General features: G+C 43.2%; 2 protein-coding genes across 4 annotated transcripts in view; one reads left to right on the forward strand and one right to left on the reverse strand.

Moving 5' to 3' along the window:
• Positions 1 to 9,287: 9,287 nt before the first annotated feature.
• Positions 9,288 to 12,911, forward strand: SNN (stannin). Its single transcript, XM_025190144.2, has one exon. The coding sequence runs from the start codon at positions 9,288 to 9,290 to the stop codon at positions 9,549 to 9,551; it is 264 nt and encodes an 87-aa protein (XP_025045929.1). The 3' UTR covers positions 9,552 to 12,911.
• TXNDC11 (thioredoxin domain containing 11) overlaps positions 12,584 to 16,730 on the reverse strand; it is a 103,374-nt gene continuing 99,227 nt past the window's right edge. For all 3 annotated transcript variants that reach the window (XM_025190141.2, XM_006134121.3, XM_075899326.1), the window contains one exon: positions 12,584 to 13,607. In XM_025190141.2, coding sequence (XP_025045926.2) covers positions 12,962 to 13,607 — 646 coding nt within the window. In that variant the 3' untranslated portion in view covers positions 12,584 to 12,961. The remainder of the gene's footprint in view (positions 13,608 to 16,730) is intronic.

The raw sequence follows: 16,730 nt of genomic DNA on the forward strand, positions 1-16,730 counted from the left end.
AACCAGCCCCAACCTCCACCCAGCCCCTGACGCTTCTGATGCAGCAAATGTTCCTCACTCCCCTACACACCATGGAACTCCCTTTCTGGCAGGGTGAGACCAGGTCCAACTGGTGGGACTGTATTATCCTGAAGTGATGGGATAACCAGCAGTGGATCCAGAACTTGCGTAGGCAGAAGGCCAATTTCTTGGAACTCTGCAAGTGGCTCACCTCTGCCCTCGGACAACAGGACATATGGCTGAGACCCACCATTCTCCTGCAGACGTGTCACTATCACCCAATGGACCCCTGACTACCATGCCTTGGACTACATAAACAGGAAGGGGTACTTCTCTTTGGTGCTGCAGCCCCTGGTGGGCCTCTAGAGACTGTACACTCACATTAACGTTGGAAAGGTGCACAACACCCTTCTATTCTGGAACTCAAGCCTGTTTCAGAAGATGCACATTGGCACTCCCCATCTTCTCCCCCCCCCCCCCCCCAACTGCGCTGTCAGGGATATGCCAATGCCCATATGTATCCTGGGTGAAACAGCCTATCCCTTGCTCCTGTGGCTGATGAAGCCCTCCACAGGCAGCCTGGACCCCACCAAGAAGTACTTCAACCCCTGGCTGAGCAGGTGCTGCATGGTGGTGGAATGTGGCTTCAGCTGTTTAAAGGGTAGGTTCAGGAGTCTCTTCACCCATCTGGGCCTCAGCGAGCACAACATCCTCTGACAGTGTTCCTGAAATTGTTCCATGGAACACTGGTGTTCCGTGAACAACTCGCAGGTGTACCGCGACTTCTTCCTTGTTTCTGTTGCTTCTTTGTTTTTCTGTCAATTAAAAAAAAATTTTTTCATAAGTGTTCCACATAATAAAAATAATATTGTGTGGTGTGCTGTGGTCTCAAAGTTTAATAAACACTGCCCTATGAAGTGGTGGCCTGCTGTGTGCTCCACTTCCTGTGTAAGAGCAAGGGGGAGACTTTTCTGCTGGGTGAGGTCAGAGGCTGTTCTGCTGGACACCAGTGCCATACGGCAAGCACATCAGGGGACTGTGCTCATCTGGAAGGCTTTGAGGGAGAGTTTCAGCCAAGGCCACCTGTGACTCTTCCCCTAGGCCTTGCCACAAGGGGCTCCAGCATTGCTCCTGTGTGCCTTTCCTTCCCCACCCTCTGCAGAGCAAATAAAGTATTTTTGTTTGGAAAACAGTTCAGTTTATTTGGGAGATATACAACAGGGGAGAGAGAGGGCTGGGACTGGCACCTGCCTTGGGTAGTGCTGGAGGCTTCAGCTGCCCAAGAGGCCCCACCACCATGTGTTCGAGGGGGCTAGGAGGAGAAGCCATGGGTGTGGGTGCCGGGAGTTGGGGGAAGTAGGAGTGGGAAGGTGGCTGCTGGCCTGCTCCATGCGCTCAGTATGCGCTCCAGCAGAGATTATGGAGGCACATGTGGCATTGTGGTGGCGTGCCAGCTGGTCCCACATGGCCTTCCATTGCTCCTACTTAGCCTGGTGCTCCTCCCACTTGGCAGCCTGCTCCCAGTGTTCCTTGTCAAACCTCAGATAGGGATTGGAGGCAGGCCATCTGATCCTGCAGCAGGTCTTCATGAGTTCACTTTCTCTGGCGGATCCCACTCAATCAGGTAGATGGCGTGGAAGGTGGACGACATGGCACGCTCACAGCTGGCCCAACTGTGAAGAAAAGTTACAAGGGCAATCATCCCAGGAGCCACTGTATGAAGTCTAGCCCTGATCTCTGTACTGACACCAAAGATCTTGGCAGATGATGTGCTTTGATCAAAGCCATCTGTTGCCTAGACAGCAGGCACTTTCTTGCAGGGGCACAGATAGCCTGGGGTGTTTTGCTAGCCCCACAGGACAATCAGGCATGGGAATTTACCAGCGAGGCCATGAGCCGGGGGGGACGGGGACAGGACAGGGTAACTTGGCTTCCTTCTGTGTCCTGCACAGGCTGGGTCCAGGACTGGCAGCATCCTGCAGAAAGCAGACTTCTATCCCTGCCCGATGGGAGAGGTGTGTGTGTGAGCCGCAGAGGCCACTTGCCAAAGAGTGTTACTAGCATCTCCTCCTCTTCCTTCCTCTGGCAGGTTCCCATGCTGAGGATAAATCTCTGCATCACCATGCTTGACCAGGAGCAGATGCTACCAGAGTGCAGGCATGATCCTGTGCACTGTCTGTGTGGTTCCATGACCACAGCTTCCTTAGTGGTGGCTTGTTGTGGAAAGGTGTCCCACCACAGAGTCCAGAGTAAGGCAGGCCTTTCCAAGAACCTTGTAAGAAGGAGCGAGGGGTTTCTGAGAGAGCGTCATGGGGGTGAATGCTCCAGATTGGCACTCCATGTGCACCCATGTACACAGACTGTCATGAAACCACCAGGCCAAAAAGGAGCCCCTTTCAGCCTGGCATCTGCATGTGTGCGTAGGGAAAGTTAAGGAACTCATGTGAAATGTCTTCACCAGGATTGTCTAAGGCCTGGGAGACGGCGGGTGCAGGGGAAAGGGGAGAGGAAGAGGAGGGGAGAGGGAGAGAAGGACTGGTTCCAGGGTAACAGTTCCTGGCTGGTGTGCTCCTCCTTGTCCTCCACAACCTTGCCCTTGTGGAGGCTGACGCTGGGCATGTTGTGGCCAAACTCAATGACAATGGGTAGGAGAGGTGACTGGCTCCCATCCCAAGATGGAATCCAGCCACTCAAAGCGGTCAGTGTGAGGAGCTGCTCCAGAGTGTGCACTCTGCTCCCTGGCCTTAGTGTAAACCTGCCAGAGCACTTTCATCTTCATGCAGGCCTGGTTGAGGGTCCACTTGTATCCTTTTTCCACAAGGCTGGTGGCCATCCAGCCATAGACAGGGGCCTTCCTCCTCCTGGTGCAGAGATCCTGGAGGTTGGTGGTCTCCCCCCACAGCTTGATGAGGTCCAGAATCTCCACACCAGTCTAGGCTAGTGCCGCCTTTTGCCCCTGGCCAGTGGTAGTCACGGCTGTTGTGGGAATGCTTGAGTGGGGGAGGGGGGCTTCAAGGGAGCACTGGGGTCAGTCATGGCAATAGGTGCTGTGTAGCATGGGACTAGCAAAGCTCTCCTCATGCTGCAAACTCTTTTCCTTCTGCCTGCAGCTTTAAACTCTGCAGGAGAAGAGGAGCATTGGAGCTATAAGGTATGACCAGATAGGCTGCTGGAGGCCAGTTATTTTGACACATTAGCAGCTGAGTGTCCACACTACTGCTATTTTGAAATAATTTCAAAATAAGCATTATTCCTCATGAAAAGCTGGAGTTATTTCAAAGTAACCAGCCAGTTATTTTAAAATTACAGGCTTGGTAATGTGGATGCTCTGCTTGTTTTGAAATAACTCCCTAGTTTAGGCCAGGGCTTAGTGGTCCTTTAAGTAACATACAATTCCTTTAGTTAGTAGTAACTAAGTTAGGCTCTTGTTGACTTAACTTAGGCCATCATTCACTATTTTCCCTGTAAGCTGCGTGGCAGGGTGGCTGTGGAGCTGCTAATTGAACCCTGCCTATAGATTTAGGGCTGCTGCACAGAGAGCTTCCTGGCTGGGGAGAGGCACTCCCTCGGCAACAGCTTCCTGCTCCAAACAATGAGCATGCTGGTAGGGAAGGGGACATGAGGGAGGGACATGAGGCTTGAGTTGTTAGAATGGACAATACTACATGTACTGTATCAATCTTCATTGACATTTCTCATTATTCCCTGATGCTGGCATCTCAGAAGCACCATCTCAAATGGGAGTTTCTGCAGCTGTTGTGATGGGATGAATCTCAGAAGTCCCCTTAGGGTTGTCCCCTGTTGTGCTGATCATGCCACTGATACCTTCCTTCCTGCCCTCTGGGGCTCCCTAGCATCCTGTCCCACTGGGTCAGAAGCTCTGGTCTCCCAAGACAGGGCACAGAGTTGGAATTACTGCTCCCATTCACATCCATTGAACCTGGTCAGATCTGGGAGGGCTTGGCTATAAGGAAACCACCCCCTAACAGGGACCAAAACTCCAAGTAAATCCATCTCATCCCCTGTAAAAGTTATAAAACTTATAAGGTCAGCCCCCTTTATCACTGAAAGAGAGATGCACACTGGTTGCTCCCCCTCCCCTGTAACAATTATTTACTCAGGACTTGATAAGACAAGTGTGTTTATTAAGTACAAAAATAGAATGTGAGTGGTTACAAGTGAAAACAGGTCAAACTGAGTTATTCAATGAAAATGAACAAAATGCTTAGCTAGTTCTAACCTTACACAGTTGTTCTTATCTCAGGTAAAAAGCTTCAAGTCAGTTGATCTTTACTCTGGCTTGGGTCTATAGCTTGACAGAGTTCTTTGTTGTCAGGTATTCTTTAGGTAGCCCAGGCAGTTTCAAAGGACAGCTGAAGACAAACGTTTGATTGCTTCCCACTACTTAAATGGACTTTCCCCAGAATGGGAACCCTTTGTTCAGTGGTACCGCTCCCCCTTTAAGAATAGTAATAGAGATGTAGTCCTGTTAGTCTGGTCTTGCTGAAACAAAAGACAGGACTATGCAGCACTTTAAAGACTAACAAGATGGTTTATTATTACTAACCATCTTGTTAGTCTTTAAAGTGCTGCATAGTCCTGTCTTTTGTCCCTTTAAGAATGTGAATGTTTAACTACTTACTTGGTAAGCCTCACTGTTAATGTTAACTAGTGAGGGCTGGAGCACCCCTCCCCCTACCTCCCTTTTAATTGGTTAACTAGTTAATGTATAACCAATTAAAAGGGATTTTACATCACCATTCAAAAATACGAAGTTGAGAATGGATTCCAGTACCAGGTGGCATGGTCACATGTCTTTCTAGAACCAACCACAGTTTGGTCTTCCAGGACACACACCCATCCACCAATGACCATAAGTTTGAGTACTGTGTCATTAGGTACCTGAAGTATCACTAACAGCCCTCATTAGCACATTTAGAGCTATGAATAGATTCACACTTCACATTGCTAACTTTTCATATACAAGAATGATACATGCACAAAAACAGGATATACAGATTCAGCAGCGTGTAACTGTAAAATTGGTATGTTACAGACCTGTTTTGCATAAGGCATCTTTGAGTTATGCATATTCATAAGCCAATTCTCCTAAGGCATGGATGGGCCCATAGCGGCTGCAATTTATACTCTGAGACAGCTGGGTTAACAGAGTTCTCTCTGATATCCACTAGTAGCCAAGAAATGCCTGCCAACGTAAGTCCCTATCACGGTCATTATATACCTAGTCCCTATGTAGTTAAAAACAAAAATGGAAGAAAAATAATATAGTACAAGATATTAATTTTCCCCTTCTCACTTCACTTGAGTTGCAGCATGATTGTACCTCTTAAGTCATCTCTTATAAAAAGGTAAAGAAATAATTTTATGGGAAGAATTGAGAACACTGTAGAGGTTTTTCTGGTTTTAATTTTTAGAAAAGTAGTTACCGTTTTTTTTTTTCCTTTCACGTCCAATCCATATCTCCTGTGCACAGCACATAAAAGAGCCAGTTACTGGAGGAAAAAAAACCCTCCCATGCCTTTGGAGGGATAAGATATGGAGCTCTCAGTCCAACTCAGCTGCTTCTGTCAAATGGCTTGGCAAGAAATCTCATCCTCTGCTGTAAATCTTGATGGAAGCATCTTTTTCCCTAAAAAATAAGGAAGAACAGTCTCCCTTTTAAGCAGGAGAGAATTATCACAAATAGAAACCTAGGCCACAGTCCTAGACGCTGATCTATGTGGTTCAAGTGTCTTCCTGAATGCGTCAGCTTGTAGGATCAGGGTGTTTGCTCTAATTGCAGTTTAGTTCAATGCAACCATTTGGTGCTGTAGATAGATTTGCAGTTTTAACAAGCACTTACTGAATCTGATATAGCATGTAGGCCCTTCCAATCACCTTACTTCAAAACTGGCTTAAATGTTACAATCTTCACTGTATGACTACTCCCATAGTAAGGTAGAACACAGAAATCAGACGGGATTGCAGGTGCCATTATTATTACATTGTGTACAAACAAAAAATGGCTATTCCGACTTCAGTCTAGATAACTTGAGGACTTCAGTGAGGAATGTGACTAAAAATTACTACCTTATTCATAATCAGCTGTCCATGTCAATGACATAAGTTTGATTTCCATTGGCTCTGCAGAACCCACAGAGCTATGATTATGCTATTTTCTATTATGCATCATTAACAATTATTTCCTAAATTCCAGTTGCAAATCCAAATGTTGGGTTGTACAAAATGTAATGGCTGTTGAGTTACACAGGAGTACCTGAGAGCAGAATTCAGCTAGCACAACTTGTATTATTGGTGACTGCTTCAAAAAAGAGTCCCTTTTGACTTTAACTCCCTCTCATGCTAGTAGGGTCTGTACTTAAAAACAAGCTCTTTATTTGTAAATAAAGTACATTTGATACAGGAATTGACACATGGAGCCCAACATCACTTCTGTATTTAATTGCTTTATTTCCTGTGTCACTACACGAGTTACAACATAGTGAACAGTGGTTGTTCTGTATGTGCCCAGGCTTGTCTAAAGAGTGGCTTGTGGATAATTTTGGGCAATGATTCCTACTGATGTGCCCATGATGGTCTGACTTTTAACCAGCTCAGTCATTGGGTTTGTGGTGAAGCTCCTGTTCTAGATGATCAGGGAGACAATGGGGGGAGGAGGGAAAGTTTTTAGGTGGGGAAATCTTGTCTCAGGAGCCAGAGAGTCTATGTGTGTAACATGTTCTGCTTAAAGCGGAGCTCTATGAAGCAGCCAGGCAATCTACATGCTTCTCCCCACCAAGTGGTATTCTAGGGACCAGCTTTCTCTGGTGAAGGGTAGAGACTTGCTCTCCTGACAGCTTCAGCCCTTGATGCTTTCCAGTGACTTTGGAATGTTAGCTTCTCCCTTTCCTCCTACCAGCCTTTACACCTTGCTGAGCCCTGAGCTAGTAGCTTCCTCCAGCAGCATGGATATTGGCCAATATCTGAGGTCTGTAGCTTGAGTAAAGCAAGTACTAATCTGTCTACCCAGGTTGGGAGACTTGCTTCTACAACAGTGCGGACATATCCAAAAAGCCTCAGCCTTACCTCTAAATTCATGAGTCCTTGTTGGATTTTTTTTTCTGATCTGACAGCTGCAGAGCATGAGAAGCCTAAATAAATTTACCCATCAGCTGGGACAAAAGATCTATGGTATAGCAAATGAATGGAAACTTATTTAAAAATCTTCAAAGGGCATTCTCTTAAATAAGGTGTCCTGACGTGTGTCAGGATAGACATTTTTCTCTTTGCTACTGCTGATTAGTCTGGGTAGGTTTAAGAGCAATACCCAAAAAACCTCTAATCCATGTTTCATCCGTCCCTTATAAACTCTTCAGCTTTAGTTTTAACTCTCTATTTTGCTCCTCTAGAGCAACAGGGAGGGAAGCTTGAAGTAAAGACCCTCTTCCATTTTTGCCAGACTGCAGTAAGGATGTTAAAATGCAGTTAATTGATTAGTTGATGGAATCTCCTTTGACTAGTCAGCTAGTCGATAGGCACTTCCGCATTCCTCCTTCGAAATGTACAAGAGCACCTGTTGGGGCTCTTGTACATTTTGAAGGAGGAATGCAGAACTCTGGGTACAGCTCGGGACCAGTAGGGAAGTCCCACTTATTCTGGACTGCACGCGGGTGCCTCCTTTGAAATGCACAAGAGAGTCCCCAGTGGGGACTGACCAGCTGTGGCAGAGGTAAACAAAGTTTCTGTTGGTACTGCAGTGGGGCACCCTAGTTTGAAGGAATGAAGTAATTTGACAAGTAAGACATTTTATTTAGCAGCTGGGTAGTAGTGTCATCCTTCTGCCCACGTAACCAAACTGTAGAGGCTGTTGTGCACGATTTTCATACTCGCTGACTTTGTGCCACCTGCTGTTAAAGTCTGGCTTTCCTTCTGTGTTCCCAGATAGGCACTTACGTGCAGCCAGATTAAAACACGTAGGCTATGTCTACACTAGTGAGTTATTGTGCAAGAATGGCCATTCTTCCACAGAGCGTCCACACTGCCTACCCGCTCTTGCGCAAGAAGATTTACAGTAAAGCGTGGTAGGGGAGGGCTTCTTGCACAAGAGCTACGCTCTTTTCTAACAGGTGTAAGCTCTCTTGTGCAAGAACTCTTGCGCAAGAGGGCAGTGTGGATGTGCAAGAAACCCCTATGGCTACAATGGCCATCAGAGCTTTCTTGCGCAAGACAGTGTCCACACTACCATGTATGCTCTTGCACAAAAGCACATCTCGCACATGGCAGTGTGGACGTGATGTTGCACAAGAGTTCTTGCGCAAGAAGCAGGCAGTGTAGATACAGCCATAGTGTGCTGGGTAGACTCAGTATAAATAATCTGATTGTGCTGAATCTACAGCTTGTGCTTTTTATTATTTGGTTGGCTCGGGGCTAATAATTGTAGTGTAGCTGTTCTGGGCTCTCTGCATTACATGGGTCTGAGTCTCAGAACTCAGGCTAGAGCCTGCAATCAAGCATCTGCACTGCTCTTAGCTCGGAAAGCCAGAGTCAATGGACCGAGGCTCAGACTGTCAGAGCGTTTGAGGTTCTTTAATGCAGGGTAGAATGGCAGTTGTGTGATCAGTTCCTCTGCTATGACAAGGTCTAATGTGGAATTTCCCTCCATCTGGGCTGCAAACCTTTCAGTTTAGAAATTACAACATTTAGAAATTCCAAGGATGTTTCACTACTGATGGCATGAGGCTTCAAGCAAATATCAGTCACGTTGAGGTACTCCAGGATCAGTCTTCCCCCCCCCCCCCCACTCATTGTCCATAGGCACATCAGAAGGCAATCCTCTTGTTCGCTCTTGAGACTTGCTGATGTGTAGCAAACACCACTAATACCTCACCTTGTGCTTTCAACACTGATACATAAATTCAGGATAATGTTCTTTTGAGTCGTACATAAACTTTGGTACAGTAGGAAATGCATCATTCTGTAACCTACAAATCAAAGCTAAAGCAAAATGATGGGGCAAAGTTTTCAAGTTGAAAGGCTTTTGTATAAAAGCTGACTTTTTTCCAAACAAACAAATGAACAAAACCAAAAAATGGGTAAGAGGGTAGGGTGGTTTAAATCTGTAAAGCTAGTTACTGAACAAGGTAAAATTGTAATATCCCTGTGCAATTACATTACATGTCTTATTTCTGTATTTCAGAGTTCCAAGATGCAGATTCAGATATCTCAAAACTCTTATTAAGGACTGAAGAACCATCTTTAAGATCTGAAAATTGATCTGAATACTGACCATGTCTATTATGGATCACAGCCCCACCACTGGAGTGGTGACTGTAATAGTCATTCTGATTGCTATAGCTGCTCTTGGTGCCTTGATATTGGGCTGCTGGTGTTACCTGCGTCTGCAACGGATCAGCCAGTCTGAAGACGAAGAGAGCATTGTGGGAGAAGGAGAAACCAAAGAGCCTTTCCTTTTGGTGCAGTATTCTGCTAAAGGACCATGTGTAGAGAGAAAAGCAAAGTTGACGCCTAATGGCGCAGAAGTTCATAGCTAACTTCTGGAAGCACAGATGAGTATTTGGACTACATTTGTCTAAATAGCAGAACTGATACTGTGAAGGAATGACATACATTCTGCTCTCTGAAAACATCTTGAGATAAAACTTAAGTTATGATTTTGTTGGTTTGCCCACTGCATGCACTGAGAAACTACACTATCCACCAATTCTGTATTGTAACTCCTTAGTACTAAGAGGTGACTTCTCTGGTATAAAGTCCATTGCTGGCAATGGACACAAAGGGATATGCTGGCATGAAAAGACTAATAGCATTTTTGTTACTTGAATGTTTAGCTGAGCCTATTTTGATGGAACTACTACTGTAATGTAAACTACCTAACTGTGAACTGTAAATAGGCTGCCAGGAGTTCTCTTTTTGTTATCCAGCATATGGAAGTGGTATGAAGTTATTCTTAGTAACACACATTGCAACTTCTGAGTCACATGATGATGGATGGGATGCCAGACCTTCAAAACCAAACCTGCAGCTAGAACATCATAGCAGAAACAAGCTTTGAGTGCACAACAATAGACAATGGTGGTTTTTGTTTGTTTGTTTTTTAAATCAGTGTTCTTAAATGCAGGTGTATAATATAATCTCAGTAAGATGACCGAGGCAGAAAGGATAGGGGTTATAAGGAAGGAACAGTACCTCTCTTCCTTTAGGGTGTAGATATGCTGTGAGCAGCAAATACTGTGATTGCCCTAGCCATGTAGCTAACTGCAAGGAAACTGCCATTTTAACAGCTTCCAGTCCGGAAACTAATGATGGCTACTTCATGTGTGGTCCAGAAGGTTTCCAATGGAATTAAAAATAGCAGTAGAGCAGATCTTTCCCTCCTGTTAGTAAGCATGTGGTGTTTTCACTAGAACTGGCATTAATGTAACTCTTCCTCTTTATTTCCCCATAACCACTGTTTTACATGTGTACCTATCAGCTAGGGCATATGTAAACATGAAACTAAATAGCCAACTGTACAAACTTTTTAGTCTAGATACCAGCTTGTCTACAGTAATGTATTTTGTAGATAGGGTTTTTTCTCCATTTCTTAACTTACAGGGCAGGCTGAAATCTGTCTTGTAACAGCTAACTACATTTTGGGGAAGGGGTAGAGGGAGATGAAAAGTTCATTTGGGGCTGGGGGAGGGTTTTTAAACAACATTTAGTGCAAACTAAAGTACCTTCACATCAAGGGCCCCTCCTTTTTCAGCCTTTCCCTTGTCTTTACTACAGAAAACCCTGTAACAGGTACTTTCAGTGGAAAAATGACAGACTGTAAACAATACCACTGGTTCTGAACAATCATTTAGCTGTGGTTAAAATGTTCTAGATTTCCTATTTTTAGGGCTGCATATTTCCCTAACTACCAGCATTTGCCAGATCCAGTTCACACGGAGCTAAGAAATTCCTTTAACTTAAACTAAACTCTCCTGCAAACAGAGGGAGGGTGGATGGGGGTGTCTAAATAAATGGTAAGGGGTTCTCAGGTTGACAGTTGATTCCTTAGGGCAGCGGTTCTCAAACTTTTTGGGCACTGGAGCCCTTTACATGTGTAAATATTTATGCAGAGCCCTAGCGTTCCACTGATTGTATGTGTTGTATCTATAGATGTTTCCAGTTTGTCAACCTTGTGGAGCCCCTGGAGAAAACTCTGCGAAGTACAGTTTGACAAACACTGCCTTTGGGGGGGGGGGGGGTCACAAGCTGTCAGCCTCCACCCGAAATCCTGCTATACCACCAACAGTTGTAATATAGTGCGAAATATAAAGAATGTGTTTTTAATTTTAGGGGAGGAGGGAATTGCACTCTAAGGCTTGCTATGTGAAAGGGATCACCAGCACAAAAAATTGAGAACCACAGTGTAGATTATGTGAAAGTTCACCCACCACCATCTGTGTGGGGCAACAGTTACGCTAAACAGTGGTGTGAATTACATTGGGAATAACTACACTATTTATTCTTAGCTGGCCATAGCGGTGTGCAAACAAATGATAGTTCACTCATGAACTAAGCTTTCAAGCATTTTTTTCTCAAAACCTCGTTGAAAAAAATTGATGCGCATGCCCCAACATAATTATATCTTTTGACCCAGTGGAGGGGCTGGAATGAGAGATCGGGGGTACAGGAGGGGATCATGCTCTTGGTTGGGTATGGGCCTACTTCCAGTGGATCCTGGTCAAAGGTGAAGTGGGGGTGCTATTGCTTGCTGCCTCTCTTGGCACCACAGACCACACTGCCTTGGAAGCAGCCAGAAGCAGGTCTGGTTCCCAGGTGGAGGCATACAAGCGGCTCTGCACACTACTTTTGCCTGCAGACACAGATCAGGAATTGGCCAATGAGAGTAGGACGCCAGTGCTCAGGGTGGGGGCAGTGTATGGAGCCCCTTGTCTCCTGTCCCCCAGGAGCCTGACCTGCTGTTGGCCACTTCTAGGATGCAGCATAGTTTGCAGCATCAGGACAGACAGGAAGCCTGCCTTATAACCGCCACTAGTCACTGGGTCATCCTACAACAAGGTAGCCCAGTGTCTGACATTATGTGACCCATAGTTTGAAAAATGAAAATTAGCATCCTGTAGGAAGCTATAAACTTGGTAGTTCAGTGGTTTTCAGTCTATTTGAGACACTGGCCTGTTCATGCACACATAATTCTTAACTGCACCCAAGGTGGCAGTTAATAGACTGTTTGGGATGCCAAACCTTATTCTCCTCTCCCTGTTTTTTGTGTGGGGGAAGGCTAACGGGATGTATAAGGAGAATGAATAAGATTTTTCTATCTACTTTTTTACCAATAATGAAATATCTATGAAAAACTGTTCCTTTACTTAGAATTTAAAGGCAGTTAATGGTTAATTGTGGAGCATGTAAAAGTGTTACGCAAAGTTGCTGAACTCCTTCAACTGGAATGACAGAATATTTTAACCATTTGACATTTCATTCAAGTTTACTAAAGACACATTCAGCATTTCCAGTCAATTCTGTAAACAAAGGCAACATGCAGGTGAAGATGGCTAACTTCAGCTGTTTCTTAAAAAAGTATAAATTGTCACTGTTCCTAAATGAACTCTTCCTCTGGGAGACTTGGGAGGAAGCCAGTGCAAAAATTGGTCCTTTTGTAGAAGATGCTTTGTTTTGCTGCCCCTGGGAATTTACTATTTTTAACCTAAGTTAAATTAATACAATGGCTATCACATTAGTGCAATAGTAAAATAGAAAGTGTTTTCCATATCTCCATTTAGGTTTCAAGATCTGGTAAATTGTTTGAAGTATTATGGAAATGTTCTGGTTTGATTTTTTTTCTAGACAATTGGAAAAGATTTTATTTACAACAAATAAAATTTGCATAAATACCTTCCCAATACAGTGTCATTCCTGATTTCCCATGCCCACTTCCTTATAGCATAAGCACTTATTCTGTCCTGTTTTCTTTATGCTCAGTCACTGTGGAATCAATGTTGGAAATATCAAGCCTTTCTCTTTCATGTAATCCGTCTATAGCAGTTAGAACAGGACCAGTATTGTGGTTGGGAAGAATCTCATCTGACTGAATGGATTTCTTAGTTTCATCTTTGTTCTCTAGCTTCCCCTTTATTGATGCTACCAGGACTTTTAGTAAAGCATTCTCCGTAAGGAGATTTTCTGATGCATCTGCTAATTCTTGAAGCTTTTCAGCCATTTCTTCTAATTCTCTGTTCTTCTGTTCATACAGTGCCTGTAACTGTTCACTGTGGAGCTGAAGGATACTGTGTTGCTTTTCCAGTGTAAGCTTCTGCTGCTGTAGTTTATGTTCTTCTCTTCTGGCTTCAGAAAGTTGGGCTTTCAGCTGATCTTGAGCCTGATGTAGTGCACTGACTTCTGATCTCAATTTCTGAATCTCACTCTTTAAGTGGGAGATATGCTCTTCTTGTAATTTTCTCTCTCTCTGTGGACATTCTTTAGTGCAGGGTTCTGAGTCAAGTGCAGCTGATGGTAAACGTGAGTAATGCAAAATGAACTTAAGCAGATTAGGAAGAGTAACTGAAAAATCTTCAGGAAACTTCACACTTTTGTCCTTCCTATAAAAATACACATTTAAATTACTTCAGAGAGGTAGCCAAGTTAGTCTGTACAGGATAAACTTAAAAAACAACAAATAGTCTGGTAGCACGTTAAAGACTATCAAAACATGTTGATGGTATCATGAGCTTTCATGGGCATAACCCACTTCTCCAGATGACTGGAGTATTAAAAGTTCCTCCCCACCCCCTTCCCTTATTTATTTTTGGATCTGGACCACGAAAGCTCATGATACAATCTATATGTTTTGTTAGTTTTTAAGGTGCTACTAGACTATACAGGGTGTTGACATCTTTAATTTGCAATACCAATTTTTAAAAAATTTAGTGTCCATGAGCTGACCGTGAGTCTTGCATCTAAAGGCAACTTTCTGCTTAAATGCTTTTGAAGCATAAGATCTGTAGTTTGTTAAAGTTTCCTGTCATAGAATTTCCTGTCATAGAAATACCCATTTGAAAATTTGGTCTTGGGGAAAAAGACATTGCATCATAAAAGCGTATATTAGTTTGCCAAATCACTAAGTAAAGTTTGTATGCTACCAGAAAACTTCTACACCTTATTTCTGAAGCAAGTATTCCTAGGGAAGAATTATTGCTCTTTCATTCAGTGACAGAGGTAAACCTGCTCCTACACAGAGCTTGGGCTTACTTTATGATACCCTACTGTGAAGTACAAGCCATAACTTCATTTTGAAGCCTGGACACTACTAAAGCAAACATTTAACCAGTGAATGAAATTGTAGACACATGGCACGACAAACAGGTTCAAGTGCATCAGACATACCCCTTTTCAGTGTGCATTACTGCTAAGTTTAAACTATTCAAACTTACTCCATTTGATAAGTTTCCCCCACACATTCACCCTGCAGTGGTACTACAACAAGTTTAAGGAACAGAGATAATATTTTACCTCTCAATACAGGTCTGCGCTACAAGGAAAGTCAGCTTAACATGTCCAATTCTGGCTACAGAGATAATGTAGCTGGAGTCCAGGTACCTTAAGCTGAGCTAGGGAACCGTCCTAACTGCCGGAGGTCACATTTCCCTCAATACCTCGTATTTTTAAGTACAGTGCTTTAAGCACAGTATAACTGAGCAGAACTTGAGCCCCAGAAGCATACATTCCAAATCTAGGGAATCTGCCTGCATTAGAGGGTAAAAGAACAGAATATGGACCAGGGTTTACACCAATCATCTTTTCTCCTGGTTGAACAGTTTATTAAATCCAAGAGATAAAACAGCTTTTAAAAGCTACTCTTTTCCATACCTCTAGAACAGATCGCAAGTAACTAGCCCCTGCCTCACTTTTAGAGTCATGAAAAGGAACAAAATGCTAAACCAGCTTACGTACAGGAAAGAGTTGTGTAATAGTCCTGGTGGATACTAAATAAATATATATGGAGCCATAAGAAAACAGGTTAAATGTCAGGAAGAATAAAGCTTTCCTTTTATTTAGAGAATAATGAAGGGTTTCTACAGAAAATTTAGTTACTCTTATGTGTTAAGTAACCAGTTAATCTTCAGTCATAAAATACTGACCCTTACATACTATAACAGAAACCAGATGAAAGGCCCCGCTAAAGAAAATCAGACCTTTCCTTTCTGCTTTGTAAGAATCTGAGATTTAAGAGCTAGGTGTCCAAAGCATTGATGATGACGGCCAGAGTCCTGTTGTGGGGCAGTATTAGTGACAGAAGACTGTCTTTTTTAGTTTAGTTTTGAAGCCATAGATTTAGAGAAGCTACCACTCATACTTTCTATTTTAAAGCAAAAGGTATGAAAGGCCTTACTCTGTATATTACACAGTATTAATGAGTAGAGAAAGCATCCTCTTAAGAATAAATGCTCTTAAGAATATATTTCTCAGCTGAAGAGAAAGATTCTTTCCTACTCCTGTCCTTGCCCTAAACAAATTACTGGAATATGCAGTACTCAGTCCCCGTACATCATTTCAATCAAAAATGCTCAACAACAATCATCGTCATATTGTACTCTCTCAGATGGGTTTTTAAACTGAGGGCTCCCCACAAAATAGCACATTTAGATTTCAAAATAGACCCAATATAAGGGAACTTAAAAACCAATGACAATGGTCTTGTAGCACCTTAAAGGCTAACAAAAACATATAAATAGTAATATAAATAAATTTCATTAGTCTCTCAGGTGCTACGGGACCATTATTGTTTTTTAAGTTACAGACTAACATGGCTATCCCTCTGAGACCAATATAAAGGGCTTCACAAAACGTACATTTTTACAAAGTTAAATCAAATGCAGAAGTAATTAGTGGGTTTTAGTGTCTAAAGAAACATTTTTGAATGGAAAAATAATATACAATACACCTTTCTGCCTCCACCCCCTCCAATTTAGCTTTTTTCACTTTTGATATGAAAATAAAACAATCTTTCACTACAGAACAATGATTTTTCTGGATAGATGCAATTAATTTTATATGAGTCTGCCCTAATTCAACCATTATGGTGGTAACAAAATAAAAACTTTATCCAGTATAATGTGTACTGTTTCCCTTATAATAGATATCATACTATGAAGTTTCCAGATAAAAATTAACTTATCACTACCTACTGGAAATTAGTGCAAAGCTATCATATTTCCACAATTCTAATCAGGAAACCTGTACTTAAAACAAGTATTGAACATGATGTACACTTTTATGTATTAACTAGCAAAATCCTGTCAGCCTCAACTAATCTCAGGTTTGAATCAAACAATGTTAAAGGTGGTAAGGAGAACTGAACATGGGACTCGCTATCTTATGCTACAGAACTTCGCAGAGCAAAGAAAAAACTTGTGTATACTCAGCAAATAACTCCAACCACGATTATAATCAGGGTTTGACAAGTGGGGGTGAGCCTCGCTCGCCAGCCGCGCGGTTTGGCACGCTGCGCATGCGCAGACCGTGCTGTGCATGCGCTGATCACTCTGCAGTGCCGTGCTGGGCTAAAATCTACTCACCACAGGCAAGTAGATTGCCCTAATTGTCGCACCCTGATTATAATCCTTCCACCCAAGTTCAGGGATTTATAAAAAAACACTTGCTACACTCTTTTCTACAAAATCCCTTTTTTGCCAAATCAGTAACCAGATTCACAGCAGGTAATA

This window comes from Pelodiscus sinensis, chromosome 16 (assembly GCF_049634645.1).
Source record: "Pelodiscus sinensis isolate JC-2024 chromosome 16, ASM4963464v1, whole genome shotgun sequence".
Lineage (NCBI taxonomy): Eukaryota > Metazoa > Chordata > Testudines > Trionychidae > Pelodiscus > Pelodiscus sinensis.